General features: G+C 46.4%; 1 protein-coding gene across 1 annotated transcript in view; it reads right to left on the reverse strand.

Moving 5' to 3' along the window:
* Positions 1-5,812: 5,812 nt before the first annotated feature.
* The window catches only part of phactr1 (phosphatase and actin regulator 1), a 31,255-nt gene continuing 15,351 nt past the window's right edge, over positions 5,813-21,716 (reverse strand). Inside the window, exons 8-13 of the mRNA XM_052481149.1 lie at positions 20,845-21,001; positions 16,879-16,934; positions 16,700-16,761; positions 15,802-15,942; positions 15,575-15,651; positions 5,813-8,355 (exon numbers count right to left, since the gene is read on the reverse strand). Coding sequence (XP_052337109.1) covers positions 8,340-8,355; positions 15,575-15,651; positions 15,802-15,942; positions 16,700-16,761; positions 16,879-16,934; positions 20,845-21,001 — 509 coding nt within the window. The 3' untranslated portion in view covers positions 5,813-8,339. The remainder of the gene's footprint in view (positions 8,356-15,574; positions 15,652-15,801; positions 15,943-16,699; positions 16,762-16,878; positions 16,935-20,844; positions 21,002-21,716) is intronic.

Genomic DNA, 21,716 nt, shown 5'->3' on the forward strand with positions numbered 1-21,716 from the left:
TTGGGCCGGGCCAGGCACCTGCAGGCTGACTTCAGTCATTAGTTGAATAGTGTTTCCTCTGACACATTGGAGTAGCTGGTTTCCGGGTCATTTCGATGCCAAACTCACTGTAACAGCTGACATAACTTGTCATAATATGGTCATAACACTGTCAAGACATATCTAGATAGATCTGTTTTGACATACTAAACAGAGAACATCCCTGGTCATCCCTACTGCCTCTGATCTGGAGGACTCACTAAACAGAGAACATCCCTGCTCATCCCTACTGCCTCTGATCTGGAGGACTCACTAAACAGAGAACATCCCTGCTCATCCCTACTGCCTCTGATCTGGAGGACTCACTAAACAGAGAACATCCCTGCTCATCCCTACTGCCTCTGATCTGGAGGACTCACTAAACAGAGAACATCCCTGCTCATCCCTACTGCCTCTGATCTGGAGGACTCACTAAACAGAGAACATCCCTGCTCATCCCTACTGCCTCTGATCTGGAGGACTCACTACACAGAGAACATCCCTGGTCATCCCTACTGCCTCTGATCTGGCGGACTCACTAAACAGAGAACATCCCTGCTCATCCCTACTGCCTCTGATCTGGAGGACTCACTAAACAGAGAACATCCCTGCTCATCCCTACTGTCTCTGATCTGGAGGACTCACTAAACAGAGAACATCCCTGCTCATCCCTACTGTCTCTGATCTGGAGGACTCACTAAACAGAGAACATCCCTGCTCATCCCTACTGCCTCTGATCTGGAGGACTCACTAAACAGAGAACATCCCTGCTCATCCCTACTGCCTCTGATCTGGAGGACTCACTAAACAGAGAACATCCCTGCTCATCCCTACTGCCTCTGATCTGGAGGACTCACTAAACAGAGAACATCCCTGCTCATCCCTACTGCCTCTGATCTGGAGGACTCACTAAACACAAATGCATTGTTTGTAAATGATGTCTGAGTGTTGGCATGTGCCCCTGGCTGTCCATCAATATAAAAAAACAAGAAACAATTGTTTGACTAATATAAGGATTTTTAAATTATTTACTTAATATAAGTACATTTTAGCAATTCCATTTACTTTTGACACTTAAGTATATTTAACACCAAATACTTTAAGACTTTTACTCAAGTAGTATTTTACTGGGTGACTTTCACTTTTACTCAAGTCATTTTCTTTTAAGGTATCTTTACTTTTACTCAAGTATGACAATCGAGTACTTTTTTTCCACCACTGGGTAAGAGATCATTATTAAATATGTTTATTGATTGATTAGACTGAACTAGATCAATGATAATTCAATAATCAATATTGTGTTGCACCTTTAACCAATAGCCTAACAACTCTCACAAATAAAGTACAGACATAACTTTTGTCAAATTGTAGCCAGGCCACCCAGCCAGCCCGAGCCGCCTGCATGCCTGACCCCACCACCCCCACCAGTCTAGTAGCCAGGCCACCCAGCCAGCCCGAGCCGCCTGCATGCCTGACAGGCCACCCAGCCAGCCCGAGCCGCCTGCATGCCTGACCACCACCACCACCAGTCTAGTAGCCAGGCCACCCAGCCAGCCCGAGCCGCCTGCATGCCTGACCCCACCACCCCCCAGCTAGTAGCCAGGCCACCCAGCCAGCCCGAGCCGCCTGCATGCCTGACCCCACCACCCCCACCAGTCTAGTAGCCAGGCCACCCAGCCAGCCCGAGCCGCCTGCATGCCTGACAGGCCACCCAGCCAGCCCGAGCCGCCTGCATGCCTGACCCCACCACCCCCACCAGTCTAGTAGCCAGGCCACCCAGCCAGCCCGAGCCGCCTGCATGCCTGACCCCACCACCACCACCAGTCTAGTAGCCAGGCCACCCAGCCAGCCCGAGCCGCCTGCATGCCTGACCCCACCACCACCACCAGTCTAGTAGCCAGGCCACCCAGCCAGCCCGCATGCCTGACCCCACCACCACCACCAGTCTAGTAGCCAGGCCACCCAGCCAGCCCGAGCCGCCTGCATGCCTGACCCCACCACCACCACCAGTCTAGTAGCCAGGCCACCCAGCCAGCCCGAGCCGCCTGCGTGCCTGACCCCACCAGTCTAGTAGCCAGGCCACCCAGCCAGCCCGAGCCTCCTGCATGCCTGACCCCACCACCACCACCAGTCTAGTCAATCACTCTACTCTCTCCCCAACAACTTCCTTCCCATCTTTTTTTTGTCTCAAGAGGAAAGGTTTGAAAAAAACCAAAGTTTAATCAAATCACCCATATACCTACACATTAACACACACAAACAGTACATCCTCCATATGATATCATTGGCCTAATCATTCTGTAGAGCTCTTTTTGTACACAATAAATCGGGGTCACCCTGTCCTGCCCCTAGGGGTCCACAGCCCTGCAGCGCCCCAACCCAACACACCCCACTCATCTTTAGGATCTTAGTGAAACATTCATTATTGGTTTCAGGTGTGTTAAACCAAGGCCAGCGTGATAACCAACAGTACGACAGACCCCCAGGACTGAGCAGCCCAGCAGCCAACAGTACGACAGACCCCCAGGACTGAGCAGCCCAGCAGCCAACAGTACGACAGACCCCCAGGGCCAGGACTGAGCAGCCAACAGTACGACAGACCCCCAGGACTGAGCAGCCCAGCAGCCAACAGTATGACAGACCCCCAGGACTGAGCAGCCCAGCAGCCAACAGTACGACAGACCCCCAGGACTGAGCAGCCCAGCAGCCAACAGTACGACAGACCCCCAGGACTGAGCAGCCCAGCAGCCAACAGTACGACAGACCCCCAGGACTGAGCAGCCCAGCAGCCAACAGTACGACAGACCCCCAGGGCCAGGACTGAGCAGCCAACAGTACGACAGACCCCCAGGGCCAGGACTGAGCAGCCAACAGTACGACAGACCCCCAGGACTGAGCAGCCCAGCAGCCAACAGTACGACAGACCCCCAGGACTGAGCATCCCAGCAGCCAACAGTACGACAGACCCCCAGGACTGAGCATCCCAGCAGCCAACAGTACGACAGACCCCCAGGACTGAGCAGCCCAGCAGCCAACAGTACGACAGACCCCCAGGGCCAGGACTGAGCAGCCAACAGTACGACAGACCCCCAGGGCCAGGACTGAGCAGCCCAGCAGCCAACAGTACGACAGACCCCAGGACTGAGCAGCCCAGCAGCCAACAGTACGACAGACCCCAGGACTGAGCAGCCCAGCAGCCAACAGTACGACAGACCCCCAGGACTGAGCATCCCAGCAGCCAACAGTACGACAGACCCCCAGGACTGAGCATCCCAGCAGCCAACAGTACGACAGACCCCAGGACTGAGCAGCCCAGCAGCCAACAGTACGACAGACCCCCAGGACTGAGCAGCCCAGCAGCCAACAGTACGACAGACCCCCAGGGCCAGGACTGAGCAGCCAACAGTACGACAGACCCCCAGGACTGAGCAGCCAACAGTACGACAGACCCCCAGGACTGAGCAGCCCAGCAGCCAACAGTACTACAGACCCCAGGGCTGAGCAGCCCAGCAGCCAACAGTACGACAGACCCCCAGGACTGAGCAGCCCAGCAGTCAACAGTACGACAGACCCCCAGGACTGAGCAGTCAACAGTACGACAGAACCCCAGGACTGAGCAGCCCAACAGCCAACAGTACGACAGACCCCCAGGGCCAGGACTGAGCAGCCCAGCAGCCAACAGTATGACAGACCCCAGGGCCAGGACTGAGCAGCCCAGCAGCCAACAGTATGACAGACCCCAGGGCCAGGACTGAGCAGCCCAGCAGTCAACAGTATGACAGACCCCCAGGACTGAGCAGCCCAACAGCCAACAGTACGACAGACCCCCAGGACTGAGCAGCCCAGCAGTCAACAGTATGACAGACCCCCAGGACTGAGCAGCCCAGCAGCCAACAGTACGACGACCCCCAGGACAGTACGACAGACCCCAGGACTGAGCAGCCCAACAGCCAACAGTACGACAGACCCCCAGGGCTGAGCAGCCCAGCAGCCAACAGTATGACAGACCCCAGGGCCAGGACTGAGCAGCCCAGCAGCCAACAGTACGACAGACCCCCAGGGCCAGGACTGAGCAGCCCAGCAGCCAACAGTACGACAGACCCCCAGGACTGAGCAGCCCAACAGCCAACAGTACGACAGACCCCCAGGGCTGAGCAGCCCAGCAGCCAACAGTATGACAGACCCCCAGGGCCAGGACTGAGCAGCCCAGCAGTCAACAGTACGACAGACCCCCAGGGCCAGGACTGAGCAGCCCAGCAGCCAACAGTACGACAGACCCCCAGGACTGAGCAGCCCAACAGCCAACAGTACGACAGACCCCCAGGGCTGAGCAGCCCAGCAGCCAACAGTATGACAGACCCCCAGGGCCAGGACTGAGCAGCCCAGCAGCCAACAGTACGACAGACCCCCTGAGCAGCCCAACAGCCAACAGTACGACAGACCCCCAGGGCTGAGCAGCCCAGCAGTCAACAGTATGACAGACCCCAGGGCCAGGACTGAGCAGCCCAGCAGCCAACAGTACGACAGACCCCCAGGACTGAGCAGCCCAACAGCCAACAGTACGACAGACCCCCAGGGCTGAGCAGCCCAGCAGCCAACAGTATGACAGACCCCCAGGGCCAGGACTGAGCAGCCCAGCAGCCAACAGTACGACAGACCCCAGGACTGAGCAGCCCAACAGCCAACAGTACGACAGACCCCAGGGCTGAGCAGCCCAGCAGCCAACAGTATGACAGACCCCCAGGGCCAGGACTGAGCAGCCCAGCAGCCAACAGTACGACAGACCCCCAGGGCTGAGCATCCCAGCAGCCAACAGTACGACAGACCCCCAGGGCTGAGCATCCCAGCAGCCAACAGTACGACAGACCCCCAGGGCTGAGCAGCCAACAGTACGACAGACCCCCAGGGCCAGGACTGAGCAGCCCAGCAGCCAACAGTACGACAGACCCCAGGGCTGAGTAGCCCAGCAGCTAGGGATTGTCTAAATAGGTATCTCCCCTGATGTGTATTCAATACAGACTCCGTTTGACTGTAACTGCTGCTGGCAACAATTTAATCACGTTCTTCCGCCGACGTTTAGTGACACCAGTCATATTCAATATTCAACAGGTGATGCACGTTCGTAAACTCCTCAGTTATTCTGCACTCTGGCACACTCAGAGGAATGTTTTGAAATCGGAGTAGATAGCCTGAGTGAATTTACCAACGCTGAGCCTTTTTATGAAATATTTTATACACGTGTATTTTAGAAAAAGGCTCAGTGTTGTTATCTTTGCAATGTGAGGTATTTAAATGTATTAAAAACATGGGTGTCAATGATTTTGACCTATTTTTGAAAAAATATTATTACTTAGTATAAAATAATATAATTTCCCAATTTTTGGAGCATTACAATATATCTTAATATTTGAACTATTTTATACAGTAATTTTGCTCATCTTTTATCCAGGGTGTCAATTCAAATTTCAAATGTATTTATATAGCCCTTCGTACATCAGCTGATATCTCAAAGTGCTGTACAGAAACCCAGCCTAAAACCCCAAAACAGCAAGCAATGCAGGTGTAGAAGCACGGTGGCTTGGAAAAACTGCCTAGAAAGGCCAAAACCTAGGAAGAAACCTAGAGAGGAACCAGGCTATGTGGGGTGGCCAGTCCTCTTCTGGCTGTGCCGGGTGGAGATTATAACTAGGAAAAACTCCCTAGAGTTTAGAGGAGAACCCAGTCAGTCAGTCAATCATTTCGTACACCACTGTATATATGGAATAGAGAAGGATGAAGAAAAAAAGCAGCTATGAACGTTTTTAAAAGTTGGTTTTATATATATTTCCTTTATATAAGAAACTGCAGACATCACAAGCCCCGTTTATACCTGGTGCTTTTATAGGTTCGTTGTCCTGATCTTTTTCTACATTCTGATTGTGCCCACATTTCCAGAAATGTGTCTACACAGGCTATTAAAATGTCTTATCTGTCCACTGTGTCTTGGTTGTGATCAGATTTCCTTCCTTTATGCAAATTATTTCACAGTTATTCTTTCAAAATAATATTTATTTATTGTAAGTTAAGTTGATGTAATCAGTCAATGGTGCCACCTAGCAATGATTTTAGACGGCAGAATAACGGTGATTTAAATGGTTTCTTGCCTGACGACCTCCGGAAGATGGGGCGGCAGGGTAGCCTAGTGGTTAGAGCGTTGGACTAGTAACCGGAAGGTTGCGAGTTCAAACCCCCGAGTTGACAAGGTACAAATCTGTCATTCTGCCCCTGAACAGGCAGTTAACCCACTAGGCCGTCATTGAAAATAAGAATTTGTTCTTAACTGACTTGCCTAGTTAAATAAAGGTAAAATAAAAATAATTTTAAACAAAAAGAGGAGAGAATGATCTAATCACAATGTGTCTTTTGATTTTCTACACCTGCCTAGTAATGTGGGCAAAACCAGAATTTGGACAAGATCCGGACCAAGGACCCAATTTAGAACCAGGTATAAAACAAATCATCACATGCAGTTTCCTTCTGTACAAAAAAGAAAAACATATTTAAATTCACATTTAAATATTTAAGTTTCTTTTGTATTATGTACATATATTATACAACGAGTGTCCTCTTTTGTTAGTTTGGATACAGGAGAGAGGCACAGGGAAACAACACTGAGTCTTGGGTCGTGTTAAGTAAGCACTCAGTTGTAAAACATTTTCCTGTTTTGTGCCTAATGAATATGTACACACACACACACACACACACACACACACACACACACAAGTCAAAGGGTTCAGACTAAACGATCAAGACCAACTCATCAACTGCATGTGTTCATTGTAAAAACATTTTTAAAAAAAGAATAATGTTTTTCCTTGTATTTTGAGGTGTCTGGCTTTTTGTGAGCAAAAGGTGGCACTGTACTTTCATTCACAGCCAAAGGGTGGTCTAATATAGGTTCTCCACTATGAGGCCAAACCAGGTGGAACCATACAATTCCTGTTTTGAGAACATTTTGAGAACATTTTGAGAACATTGAACAATTCCATTCCATTCAGAACTGATACTTACCAGTCTATGGAGCACGCTACTGAAACATATTGACAACATACTTGATCAAATGTCATTCAAACAAAGTACATTTGGCAATGTACATTTGGCAATGTTTTCATCCCTGTAAACAATACAACACTATACAGAGGGTTGCGGAACTCTCAACAGTAAGAATGATGATCTGGGCTGCATTCAAGATCACAACAGCATTTCAAAGTGTATTTGGTATTGAGCAGGTAGCTCTCCGAAATGTTCCCAGTACTTTGTTCACTTGAATGCAGCCCAGAAAGACAGACAGATGGAGGAAAGAAAAGTTCAATTATTGCTTGGTTCACATGTCAATATCCCAACATGAACACAACATGGACAGGAGAGTTTTGTGTTGCATTTCGACGTTTTTAGAGGTAAATATTCCGATCATATTCTCCTACTACAGTTTCCTTCAGAATAGCACGGTATTGTAGTACATAGTAATTTAACCACAACACACTTATTACAGAATCCTATTCTGCAGTACTATCAGATTAAAAGGGTTCGGTCCCTCTGTTTTGGAAACAGCAGCCCAGAATGGAAAATAGGCAAACTGATAATGTACCAAAAAGTATTAAAAAAGGCAGGAACATTAACCAATGGAGGATAATCATTTTTTAACCAATCAGTTATTGGATGTCTCTCTGTATTCCTTACGGATGCCCTCCCAGACTCAATCTCCCACAATCCCAAAGTCTTGTTGGCACAGATATAGGAATAGATTTCCATAACCCCTCCGTAGAGTACCGTCAAAAACTAAAGTGCAGTAAAGTAAACACATTAACTATCTTCATAATTAAAAAGGATAATAAAAGGCTGTTAAAAACAATACGTTTTAGTCCATATAATCTCCGTTTAGAGGAGAACCCAGTCAGTCAGTCCATCCAGTGCTTTCCATCACACTCTCTCCATGTGTACGATGCTCCCTCTCCACAACCCCAACATGGCCACACTGTGACCTCTCTATAAACACAGAACCAAGATAATGTTGTGATTGGTCCAGTCTACCCTCTCTAGATATTGGCACATATTTTGGGTCAACACTGGAGCCTGGAGTAGTGTCAGCTGCCCAGTTCTGTACACACACCCCTCCAGGTTCAGATTACATTTCGGGTCAGTTTCAGGACATGTTCTAGTGTGGTTCTGGTCCAGTTTTGGTCTTGTTGTGTTCTGGTCTGGAAGCGAAGGGGTGTGGTACACAGAGGCAGTAGTTTGCGATCCAGCACTTGAGGTTATTGTAAAAGATGGCAGAAGAAGAACTACGGTCGATGAAACCTACAGGACAGAGAGAGAGAGACAGCGAGAGAGCTAATTGAAGTTTTTTTTTTCCCCAAACGCTATATCCACCAATTTTAAACATTTGTGTTTTCTCATCAGAAATGATTGCTTCTGGGTACCTTCATGTGTGTGTAAAATATTACTGTTCTCAGATTTCTTAATAATAGATTTTTAGAGGTGTATGAAAATGGGCTTTTTTTGCTAAATGCTATTTTAATTGTTTAGATGGAATGTGTGTGTATATATATCCTGTATATTTGACTGTGATATGTGGTTGTCTCACCTAGCTATCTTACTTACTCTTATACAGAGCGACTTACAGTATCTGCTACATGACAAATGTTTTACATACAGATCTCATATGACTGTTTTGAATTATTTAAAAAAACATTTAAATATTGCTGTCACAAATGTAACATTCTTAAATTTTCCCCCCGTTATTTACTACATATATAACCTAGCAGGACTATTTATTGTGGATATATAGCATTTAGCAAAAAAACTAAAATTGCCACTGAAATGAAACCACCAAGACATCTTAAACAAATACATATCAGTCAGTGAACAACAGGCTACGCTGGGCGGCAGCGTAGCCTAGTGGTTAGAGTGTAGAGGCGGCAGCGTAGCCTAGTGGTTAGAGTGTAGAGGCGGCAGCGTAGCCTAGTGGTTAGAGTGTAGAGGCGGCAGCGTAGCCTAGTGGTTAGAGTGTAGAGGCGGCAGCGTAGCCTAGTGGTTAGAGCGTTGGACTAGTAACCAGAAGGTTGCGAGTTCAAACCCCCGAGCTGAGAAGGTACAAATCTGTCGTTCTGCCCCTGAACAGGCAGTTAACCCACTGTTCCTAGGCCGTCATTGAAAATAAGAATTTGTTCTTAACTGACTTGCCTGGTTAAATAAAGGTTAAAAAAAAAAAAAAAAACCCATGCCATGATTAGGTAGTGAAGAATTTCTATAAACAATAAAAGCTCATTTGCCAACATTTCTGAAAATGTATATATAGTGTTTTGGAATGAAACTCTTCAAATAGTTACTGTATTGCAGCTTGTAGTATGGGCTAGTGTCTTTGTGTTGTATTGCAGTAGTATGTAGTATGGGCTAGTGTCTTTGTGTTGTATTGCAGTAGTATGTAGTATGGGCTAGTGTCTTTGTGTTGTATTGCAGTAGTATGTAGTATGGGCTAGTGTCTTTGTTGTATTGCAGTAGTATGTAGTATGGGCTAGTGTCTGTGTGTTGTATTGCAGTAGTATGTAGTATGGGCTAGTGTCTGTGTGTTGTATTGCAGTAGTATGTAGTATGGGCTAGTGTCTTTGTGTTGTATTGCAGTAGTATGTAGTATGGGCTAGTGTCTTTGTGTTGTATTGCAGTAGTATGTAGTATGGGCTAGTGTCTGTGTGTTGTATTGCAGTAGTATGTAGTATGGGCTAGTGTCTTTGTGTTGTATTGCAGTAGTATGTAGTATGGGCTAGTGTCTGTGTGTTGTATTGCAGTAGTATGTAGTATGGGCTAGTGTCTTTGTGTTGTATTGCAGTAGTATGTAGTATGGGCTAGTGTCTTTGTGTTGTATTGCAGTAGTATGTAGTATGGGCTAGTGTCTGTGTGTTGTATTGCAGTAGTATGTAGTATGGGCTAGTGTCTTTGTGTTGTATTGCAGTAGTATGTAGTATGGGCTAGTGTCTTTGTGTTGTATTGTAGCTTGTAGTATGGGCTAGTGTCTTTGTGTTGTATTGTAGTAGTATGTAGTATGGGCTAGTGTCTGTGTGTTGTATTGCAGCTTGTAGTATGGGCTAGTGTCTTTGTGTTGTATTGTAGTAGTATGTAGTATGGGCTAGTGTCTTTGTGTTGTATTGCAGTAGTATGTAGTATGGGCTAGTGTCTGTGTGTTGTATTGCAGGGCTAGTGTCTGTGTGTTGTATTGCATGTAGTATGGGCTAGTGTCTTTGTGTTGTATTGCAGTAGTATGTAGTATGGGCTAGTGTCTTTGTGTTGTATTGCAGTAGTATGTAGTATGGGCTAGTGTCTTTGTGTTGTATTGCAGTAGTATGTAGTATGGGCTAGTGTCTTTGTGTTGTATTGTAGCTTGTAGTATGGGCTAGTGTCTTTGTGTTGTATTGCAGTAGTATGTAGTATGGGCTAGTGTCTGTGTGTTGTATTGCAGTAGTATGTAGTATGGGCTAGTGTCTGTGTGTTGTATTGCAGTAGTATGTAGTATGGGCTAGTGTCTTTGTGTTGTATTGCAGTAGTATGTAGTATGGGCTAGTGTCTTTGTGTTGTATTGCAGTAGTATGTAGTATGGGCTAGTGTCTTTGTGTTGTATTGCAGTAGTATGTAGTATGGGCTAGTGTCTTTGTGTTGTATTGCAGTAGTATGTAGTATGGGCTAGTGTCTTTGTGTTGTATTGCAGTAGTATGTAGTATGGGCTAGTGTCTTTGTGTTGTATTGCAGTAGTATGTAGTATGGGCTAGTGTCTGTGTGTTGTATTGCAGTAGTATGTAGTATGGGCTAGTGTCTTTGTGTTGTATTGCAGTAGTATGTAGTATGGGCTAGTGTCTTTGTGTTGTATTGTAGCTTGTAGTATGGGCTAGTGTCTTTGTGTTGTATTGTAGTAGTATGGGCTAGTGTCTTTGTGTTGTATTGCAGTAGTATGTAGTATGGGCTAGTGTTTGTGTTGTATTGCAGTGTCTTTGTATGTAGTAGTATGGGCTAGTGTCTTTGTGTTGTATTGCAGTAGTATGTAGTATGGGCTAGTGTCTTTGTGTTGTATTGCAGTAGTATGTAGTATGGGCTAGTGTCTTTGTGTTGTATTGCAGTAGTATGTAGTATGGGCTAGTGTCTTTGTGTTGTATTGCAGTAGTATGTAGTATGGGCTAGTGTCTTTGTGTTGTATTGTAGCTTGTAGTATGGGCTAGTGTCTTTGTGTTGTATTGCAGTAGTATGTAGTATGGGCTAGTGTCTTTGTGTTGTATTGCAGTAGTATGTAGTATGGGCTAGTGTCTTTGTGTTGTATTGCAGTAGTATGTAGTATGGGCTAGTGTCTTTGTGTTGTATTGCAGTAGTATGTAGTATGGGCTAGTGTCTTTGTGTTGTATTGCAGTAGTATGTAGTATGGGCTAGTGTCTTTGTGTTGTATTGCAGTAGTATGTAGTATGGGCTAGTGTCTTTGTGTTGTATTGCAGTAGTATGTAGTATGGGCTAGTGTCTTTGTGTTGTATTGCAGTAGTATGTAGTATGGGCTAGTGTCTTTGTGTTGTATTGCAGTAGTATGTAGTATGGGCTAGTGTCTTTGTGTTGTATTGCAGTAGTATGTAGTATGGGCTAGTGTCTTTGTGTTGTATTGCAGTAGTATGTAGTATGGGCTAGTGTCTGTGTGTTGTATTGCAGTAGTATGTAGTATGGGCTAGTGTCTTTGTGTTGTATTGCAGTAGTATGTAGTATGGGCTAGTGTCTTTGTGTTGTATTGCAGTAGTATGTAGTATGGGCTAGTGTCTTTGTGTTGTATTGTAGCTTGTAGTATGGGCTAGTGTCTTTGTGTTGTATTGCAGTAGTATGTAGTATGGGCTAGTGTCTTTGTGTTGTATTGTAGTAGTATGTAGTATGGGCTAGTGTCTTTGTGTTGTATTGCAGTAGTATGTAGTATGGGCTAGTGTCTTTGTGTTGTATTGCAGTAGTATGTAGTATGGGCTAGTGTCTTTGTGTTGTATTGCAGTAGTATGTAGTATGGGCTAGTGTCTTTGTGTTGTATTGTAGCTTGTAGTATGGGCTAGTGTCTTTGTGTTGTATTGCAGTAGTATGTAGTATGGGCTAGTGTCTTTGTGTTGTATTGCAGTAGTATGGGCTAGTGTCTTTGTGTTGTATTGCAGTAGTATGTAGTATGGGCTAGTGTCTTTGTGTTGTATTGTAGCTTGTAGTATGGGCTAGTGTCTTTGTGTTGTATTGCAGTAGTATGTAGTATGGGCTAGTGTCTTTGTGTTGTATTGCAGTAGTATGTAGTATGGGCTAGTGTCTTTGTGTTGTATTGCAGTAGTATGTAGTATGGGCTAGTGTCTTTGTGTTGTATTGTAGCTTGTAGTATGGGCTAGTGTCTTTGTTGTATTGCAGTAGTATGTAGTATGGGCTAGTGTCTTTGTGTTGTATTGCAGTAGTATGGGCTAGTGTCTTTGTGTTGTATTGCAGTAGTATGTAGTATGGGCTAGTGTCTTTGTGTTGTATTGTAGTATGGGCTAGTGTCTTGTAGTAGTGGGCTAGTGTCTTTGTGTTGTATTGCAGTAGTATGTAGTATGGGCTAGTGTCTTTGTGTTGTATTGCAGTAGTATGTAGTATGGGCTAGTGTCTTTGTGTTGTATTGCAGTAGTATGTAGTATGGGCTAGTGTCTTTGTGTTGTATTGTAGCTAGTATGTAGTATGGGCTAGTGTCTTTGTGTTGTATTGCAGTAGTATGTAGTATGGGCTAGTGTCTTTGTGTTGTATTGCAGTAGTAGTATGGGCTAGTGTCTTTGTGTTGTATTGCAGTAGTATGTAGTATGGGCTAGTGTCTTTGTGTTGTATTGTAGCTTGTAGTATGGGCTAGTGTCTTTGTGTTGTATTGCATTGCAGTAGTAGTATGTAGTATGGGCTAGTGTCTTTGTGTTGTATTGCAGTAGTATGTAGTATGGGCTAGTGTCTTTGTGTTGTATTGTAGCTTGTAGTATGGGCTAGTGTCTTTGTGTTGTATTGCAGTAGTATGTAGTATGGGCTAGTGTCTTTGTGTTGTATTGCAGTAGTATGTAGTATGGGCTAGTGTCTTTGTGTTGTATTGCAGTAGTATGTAGTATGGGCTAGTGTCTTTGTGTTGTATTGCAGTAGTATGTAGTATGGGCTAGTGTCTTTGTGTTGTATGCAGTAGTATGTAGTATGGGCAGTGTCTTTGTGTTGTAGTAGTGTAGTATGGGCTAGTGTCTTTGTGTTGTATTGCAGTAGTATGTAGTATGGGCTAGTGTCTTTGTGTTGTATTGCAGTAGTATGTAGTATGGGCTAGTGTCTTTGTGTTGTATTGCAGTAGTATGTAGTATGGGCTAGTGTCTTTGTGTTGTATTGCAGTAGTATGTAGTATGGGCTAGTGTCTTTGTGTTGTATTGCAGTAGTATGTAGTATGGGCTAGTGTCTTTGTGTTGTATTGCAGTAGTATGTAGTATGGGCTAGTGTCTTTGTGTTGTATTGTAGCTTGTAGTATGTAGTATGGGCTAGTGTCTTTGTGTTGTATTGCAGTAGTATGTAGTATGGGCTAGTGTCTTTGTGTTGTATTGTAGTAGTATGTAGTATGGGCTAGTGTCTTTGTGTTGTATTGCAGTAGTATGTAGTATGGGCTAGTGTCTTTGTGTTGTATATGTAGTATGGGCTAGTAGCTTGTAGTATGGGCTAGTGTCTTTGTGTTGTATTGCAGTAGTATGTAGTGTGGGCTAGTATGGGCAGTGTCTTTGTGTTGTATTGCAGTAGTATGTAGTATGGGCTAGTGTCTTTGTGTTGTATTGCAGTAGTATGTAGTATGGGCTAGTGTCTTTGTGTTGTATTGCAGTAGTATGTAGTATGGGCTAGTGTCTTTGTGTTGTATTGCAGTAGTATGTAGTATGGGCTAGTGTCTTTGTGTTGTATTGTAGTAGTATGTAGTATGGGCTCGTGTCTTTGTGTTGTAGTTGTGTTGTATTGCAGTAGTATGTAGTATGGGCTAGTGTCTTTGTGTTGTATTGCAGTAGTATGGGCTAGTGTCTTTGTGTTGTATTGCAGTAGTATGTAGTATGGGCTAGTGTCTTTGTGTTGTATTGCAGTAGTATGTAGTATGGGCTAGTGTCTTTGTGTTGTATTGCAGTAGTATGTAGTATGGGCTAGTGTCTTTGTGTTGTATTGCAGTAGTATGTAGTATGGGCTAGTGTCTTTGTGTTGTATTGCAGTAGTATGTAGTATGGGCTAGTGTCTTTGTGTTGTATTGCAGTAGTATGTAGTATGGGCTAGTGTCTTTGTGTTGTATTGCAGTAGTATGTAGTATGGGCTAGTGTCTTTGTGTTGTATTGCAGTAGTATGTAGTATGGGCTAGTGTCTTTGTGTTGTATTGCAGTAGTATGTAGTATGGGCTAGTGTCTTTGTGTTGTATTGCAGTAGTATGTAGTATGGGCTAGTGTCTTTGTGTTGTATTGCAGTAGTATGTAGTATGGGCTAGTGTCTTTGTGTTGTATTGCAGTTTGTAGTATGGGCTAGTGTCTTTGTGTTGTATTGCAGTAGTATGTAGTATGGGCTAGTGTCTTTGTGTTGTATTGCAGTAGTATGTAGTATGGGCTAGTGTCTTTGTGTTGTATTGCAGTAGTATGTAGTATGGGCTAGTGTCTTTGTGTTGTATTGCAGTAGTATGTAGTATGGGCTAGTGTCTTTGTGTTGTATTGCAGTAGTATGTAGTATGGGCTAGTGTCTTTGTGTTGTATTGCAGTAGTATGTAGTATGGGCTAGTGTCTTTGTGTTGTATTGCAGTAGTATGTAGTATGGGCTAGTGTCTTTGTGTTGTATTGCAGTAGTATGTAGTATGGGCTAGTGTCTTTGTGTTGTATTGCAGTAGTATGTAGTATGGGCTAGTGTCTTTGTGTTGTATTGTAGCTTGTAGTATGGGCTAGTGTCTTTGTGTTGTATTGCAGTAGTATGTAGTATGGGCTAGTGTCTTTGTGTTGTATTGCAGTAGTATGTAGTATGGGCTAGTGTCTGTGTGTTGTATTGCAGTAGTATGTAGTATGGGCTAGTGTCTTTGTGTTGTATTGCAGTAGTATGTAGTATGGGCTAGTGTCTTTGTGTTGTATTGCAGTAGTATGTAGTATGGGCTAGTGTCTTTGTGTTGTATTGCAGTAGTATGTAGTATGGGCTAGTGTCTTTGTGTTGTATTGCAGTAGTATGTAGTATGGGCTAGTGTCTTTGTGTTGTATTGCAGTAGTATGTAATATGGGCTAGTGTCTTTGTGTTGTATTGCAGTAGTATGTAGTATGGGCTAGTGTCTTTGTTGTATTGCAGCTTGTATGTAGTATGGGCTAGTGTCTTTGTGTTGTATTGCAGTAGTATGTAATATGGGCTAGTGTCTTTGTGTTGTATTGCAGTAGTATGTAATATGGGCTAGTGTCTTTGTGTTGTATTGCAGTAGTATGTAGTATGGGCTAGTGTCTTTGTTGTATTGCAGCTTGTATGTAGTATGGCTGTGACATACAGTACATACCTGGTGAGATGGCGACTACCCTCATGCACTTCCATCTCTGTGTTTTTAAATTCATTTAGTTCTTTACGTATGGCAGCCTACGAGGGACAAACAGAGCCAGAGATCAGTCGGAGAAAACAGTATTTGCATAACTGTGCATTTGTGTGTGTACACACACACACACACACACACACACACACACACACACACACACACACACACACACACACACACACACGTGTTATTACCTTATCAGCAGCTGTGAGTCGTGTCCAGGGTTTGTCTGCCCTCCTGTCGTAGTCCTGAGCGTCAGCAACCTCTACGTAGTCACTGAAGCGGGTCAGGATCTTAGCTTCCCTCAACTCCTCCACCGTGGGCCTCTGACTCAACTGGGTACAGGGGGGAAAAGGGTTATCAGAGTGTGCGTGTGCAGGGCCGGCCCAAGTCTTTTAGGGGGCTCAAAGCAAAATGTTGTTGGTGTCTGGGCAATGACTGACATAACAAGAGTAACACGGCTGATGCACAACCAAATGTCAAAATTGCACCTTGTGTAATTCTACTATTGTAACTCTCAACAGTAAGTTGCGACAGAGAGAAACAGGCAAAGTGAGAGGAACAACCGGGCCCACAATCTGTCTTCTCCAGCAGGTGGCTGCATTGGCTTATTTGATCGAATAGACATTTTGGAATTCTTAGGTTGTTACGAGTGTACTGATACAAGTGGGACGCGTGACATCCTGGCAACTTTGAAAAAAAAATACGATATATTTGTTCAAAAGCGTATAGCCCTCTCATTGGCTAGAATGGTCCCACCTGAACTTGCCTCATCCCCACTGCTTTCTATGTTTTAAGACATTTATTTCCATCTTTAGAGTATCTGGGCAATATAATGCATAGTCTGTCGAAGAGAACATGACTGCATTCCAATTTGTTTTGTACAAAAATAACTGTATTTTGGGTCTGGGGCCCCCGAGCGGCCGCAGGGACCTAAGCAGTCGCTTATGTCGTTTATGCCCTGGACCTGCCAGCTGTGTTTGTGTGGTGATTGAGGGTCACCGCACACCCACTCATATTTCCAATGGTCTCTCATGTAATGGAAATTGATACCCAATTCCCCCCTCTTAGCCTCTTCCTCCCCTCTCTCACCTTTCTCGACAGGCGTTTCTTGAGCTCTCTCATCTCCTCCTGCTCCTCCAGCTCATTGTGGCCTAAGATAGGGGAGAGAGGGAGAGACAGGTTAGAATAGAACAGAATAGAATAGACACTTTGTCAATTTTGTAAGAAATGGAAGTGTGTCTTCTGCCTATCTAGTCTGTGCTACTTACGTTTGAGTATGTTTCTCTGTTCCAGCTCTTCTGTAGTTGGCCGTTGACTCAACCTCCTGAGGAAATAGAACTAGAGTCAGTCTGGACCATTTCCTGAGGAAATAGAACTAGAGTCAGTCTGGACCATTTCCTGAGGAAATAGAACTAGAGTCAGTCTGGACCATTTCCTGAGGAAATAGAACTAGAGTCAGTCTGGACCATTTCCTGAGGAAATAGAACTAGAGTCAGTCTGGACCATTTCCTGAGGAAATAGAACTAGAGTCAGTCTGGACCATTTCCTGAGGAAATAGAACTAGAGTCAGTCTGGACCATTTCCTGAGGAAATAGAACTAGAGTCAGTCTGGACCATTTCCTGAGGAAATAGAACTAGAGTCAGTCTGGACCATTTCCTGAGGAAATAGAACTAGAGTCAGTCTGGACCATTTCCTAACGTCTTTTATTGTGTTATCTTCTATTGTGTTTTATTTGCTGATGTCAGAGCAGGTTTTCTATGAGCCGTGACTGCCTCAGATTTACATGCATTTATTTACCACCTCAACAGTCTGACACAATGATTCATACAGCAAACCAGAGGGAGGGCAAGAGATGGAGAAAAATGGAGAGAGGGGAGGGAGGAAGGAGTAGGAGGGAAGCAGAGTGGATGGAGAGGGAGATAAATGGAGAAAGGGGGGGAAGGAAGAGAGGGAGAAGGCAAGTTGTAGTGAGTGTGACAAATGAGAGTTGGAGGCATTATAAGGAATTGAAATGATTTGTGAATTCTGTTTCCTTCCTGTATTGCCCAATGACTTATATATACATTAGATGACTGATAGGGGAAGCTGGGGTTAAAGCCAGAGTCCATATGGGAGTTGCAGTGAAGGGACAATTGTGGAGAAAAAAGTGTAAAAAAAGATATGCATTTCATTTTTGTTGAAATACTGTAGAATTAAATGTTTTCATATGGAGGACCGCTCCTACTGGGCTCCTACTGGGCTCCTACTGGGCAGTGCCAATATGGCCAACCAGTGGCTTCCTACTGGGCTCCTACTGGGCAGTGCCAATATGGCCAACCAGTGGCTTCCTACTGGGCTCCTACTGGGCTCCTACTGGGCTCCTACTGGGCAGTGCCAATATGGCCAACCAGTGGCTTCCTACTGGGCTCCTACTGGGCAGTGCCAATATGGCCAACCAGTGGCTTCCTACTGGGCTCCTACTGGGCAGTGCCAATATGGCCAACCAGTGGCTTCCTACTGGGCTCCTACTGGGCTCCTACTGGGCTCCTACTGGGCAGTGCCAATATGGCCAACCGGTGGCTTCCTACTGGGCTCCTACTGGGCTCCTACTGGGCAGTGCCAATATGGCCAACCAGTGGCTTCCTACTGGGCTCCTACTGGGCAGTGCCAATATGGCCAACCAGTGGCTTCCTACTGGGCTCCTACTGGGCTCCTACTGGGCAGTGCCAATATGGCCAACCAGTGGCTTCCTACTGGGCTCCTACTGGGCAGTGCCAATATGGCCAACCGGTGGCTTCCTAATGGTCTCCTACTGGGCAGTGCCAATATGGCCAACCAGTGGCTTCCTACTGGGCTCCTACTGGGCAGTGCCAATATGGCCAACCGGTGGCTTCCTACTGGGCTCCTACTGGGCTCCTACTGGGCTCCTACTGGGCAGTGCCAATATGGCCAACCGGTGGCTTCCTACTGGGCTCCTACTGGGCTCCTACTGGGCAGTGCCAATATGGCCAACCAGTGGCTACCTACTGGGCTCCTACTGGGCTCCTACTGGGCAGTGCCAATATGGCCAACCAGTGGCTTCCTACTGGGCTCCTACTGGGCTCCTACTGGGCTCCTACTGGGCAGTGCCAATATGGCCAACCGGTGGCTTCCTACTGGGCTCCTACTGGGCTCCTACTGGGCTCCTACTGGGCTCTACTGCTCCTACTGGGCAGTGCCAATATGGCCAACCAGTGGCTTCCTACTGGGCTCCTACTGGGCAGTGCCAATATGGCCAACCAGTGGCTTCCTACTGGGCTCCTACTGGGCTCCTACTGGGCAGTGCCAATATGGCCAACCAGTGGCTTCCTACTGGGCTCCTACTGGGCAGTGCCAATATGGCCAACCGGTGGCTTCCTAATGGGCTCCTACTGGGCTCCTACTGGGCAGTGCCAATATGGCCAACCAGTGGCTTCCTACTGGGCAGTGCCAATATGGCCAACCGGTGGCTTCCTACTGGGCTCCTACTGGGCAGTGCCAATGGCCAACCGGTGGCTTCCTACTGGGCTCCTACTGGGCTCCTACTGGGCAGTGCCAATATGGCCAACCGGTGGCTACCTACTGGGCTCCTACTGGGCTCCTACTGGGCTCCTACTGGGCAGTGCCAATATGGCCAACCGGTGGCTTCCTACTGGGCTCCTACTGGGCAGTGCCAATATGGCCAACCGGTGGCTTCCTACTGGGCTCCTACTGGGCTCCTACTGGGCTCCTACTGGGCTCCTACTGGGCAGTGCCAATATGGCCAACCGGTGGCTTCCTACTGGGCTCCTACTGGGCAGTGCCAATATGGCCAACCGGTGGCTTCCTACTGGGCTCCTACTGGGCTCCTACTGGGCAGTGCCAATATGGCCAACCGGTGGCTTCAAAGCCACTCAATGAATCAGCAATCCAGGGTTAATATAGTTTACTGATATTGCCACAACCCTCCTGTATTCATGTTCTGTCCTCTGTGAGCGTAAAATCCCACATGAAGATGTCTGCCCGCTCACTGGCATATTCAAGATAAAAAATGTGACAGGCTCTCTGCTTACTCTCCCTCCATCCTCTACCTCTCATCAATTTCCCTCCATCCCTCTACCTTTTCTCACTTCCTCACTTCCAGCTTGGCTTCCTCTCTCCATTATTAGGTGTCATCTATCATGCTGTCTCAAGTAGCCCGGTCACATCTCAACCAGGCCACTGCAGGGTGTACAGGTGCTGACTGGGAGATGAGGTGTGTGTGTGTGTGTGTGTGTGTGTGTGTGTGTGTGTGTGTGTGTGCGTTTGTGATTTCAAGCACACGTGAGTTCATCTCTCACCACAACAGCTTGTTGCTTGGCAATCAGTTTGACTGTATGCAACGTGTAAGAGCAGATGAACCTGCGTGCGTATTAGTATGCGTGAATATGACTCGCTCCATGCGAGCTTGGTGCCTATACGATAACGATCTCCGTTGCTATAGGGAGGGTGTGCATCTGTATGTGTGTGCGCGCGTGTCTCTCACCGTGCGAGCTTGGTGCCTATATGATAACGATCTCCATTGCTATAGGGAGGGTGTGCATCTGTATGTGTGTGCGCGTGTCTCTCACCGTGCGAGCTTGGTGCCTATATGATAACGATCTCCGTTGCTATAGGGAGGGTGTGCATCTGTATGTGTGTGCGCGTGTCTCTCACCGTGCGAGCTTGGTGCCTATATGATAACGATCTCCGTTGCTATAGGGAGGGTGTGCATCTGTATGTGTGTGCGCGCGTGTCTCTCACCGTGCGAGCTTGGTGCCTATATGATAACATGACTCAAGTCTCTGCGTTGCTATAGGGAGGGTGTGCATCTGTATGTGTGCGCGCGTGTCTCTCACCGTGTGAGCTTGGTGCCTATATGATAATGTGACTCAAGTCTCTGCGTTGCTATAGGGAGGGTGTGCATCTGTATGTGTGTGCGCGTGTCTCTCACCGTGTGAGCTTGGTGCCTATATGATAACGTGACTCAAGTCTCTCCGTTGCTATAGGGAGGGTGTGCATCTGTATGTGTGCGCGCGTGTCTCTCACCGTGTGAGCTTGGTGCCTATATGATAATGTGACTCAAGTCTCTGCGTTGCTATAGGGAGGGTGTGCATCTGTATGTGTGTGCGCGTGTCTCTCACCGTGTGAGCTTGGTGCCTATATGATAACGTGACTCAAGTCTCTCCGTTGCTATAGGGAGGGTGTGCATCTGTATGTGTGTGCGCGTGTCTCTCACCGTGTGAGCTTGGTGCCTATACGATAACGTGACTCCAGTTTCTCCTGGTCTGACTGGGTGGGCAGTATGTTCTTATCCTCCAGCTCTCTCTGTGACGGACGGTTACTGATCTTAATGGCCAGGGAGTCCTTCCTCAACACCTTCAGAGCCAGGGTACCTATACACATGTACACACACACACACACACACACACACACATTTATTTTTTTTATAGAGAGGCCAGAATAAGATCAGCAAACTTTCCATAACATTTTGATAAAATTGGAATTACTAGCACCACAGCTAACTCATGCAGTAGCAATTCAACTGTCACAGCAGTAACCTATCCAGTGAGAGCTACAGGATGGGCGTGTGTTCACTGTTTCCACTCTTCTGTTTACATCGCCCTCTCACAGAGAGGAGAGGTGTGTATAAATACCTCATAGACATAACGGGGCTCAAATCAATCATTCAGACAACTGCTCATGAAAATGAAAAAGTGAAGGGAACTACTGGAACAGGGGATCTGAGGAACAGCCATGGTGTGTGTGTGTGTGTGTGTGTGTGTGTGTGTGTGTGTGTGTGTGTGTGTGTGTGTGTGTGTGTGTGTGTGTGTGTGTGTGTGTGTGTGTGTGTGTGTGTGTGTGTGTGTGTGTGTGTGTGTGTGTGTGTGTGTCTGTGTGTGTGTCTCCCGTGTGTGTGTGTGTGTGTGTCTCCGTGTGTGTGTGTGTGTCTGTGTGTGTGTCTCCGTGTGTGTGTGTGTGTGTGTCTCCGTGTGTGTGTGTGTGTGTGTGTGTGTGTGTGTGTGTGTGTGTGTGTGTGTGTGTGTGTGTGTGTGTGTGTGTGTGTGTGTGTGTGTGTGTGTGTGTGTGTGTGTGTTGTTGACGTAACAG

This window comes from Oncorhynchus keta, chromosome 26 (genome assembly GCF_023373465.1).
Source record: "Oncorhynchus keta strain PuntledgeMale-10-30-2019 chromosome 26, Oket_V2, whole genome shotgun sequence".
Taxonomy (NCBI): domain Eukaryota; kingdom Metazoa; phylum Chordata; class Actinopteri; order Salmoniformes; family Salmonidae; genus Oncorhynchus; species Oncorhynchus keta.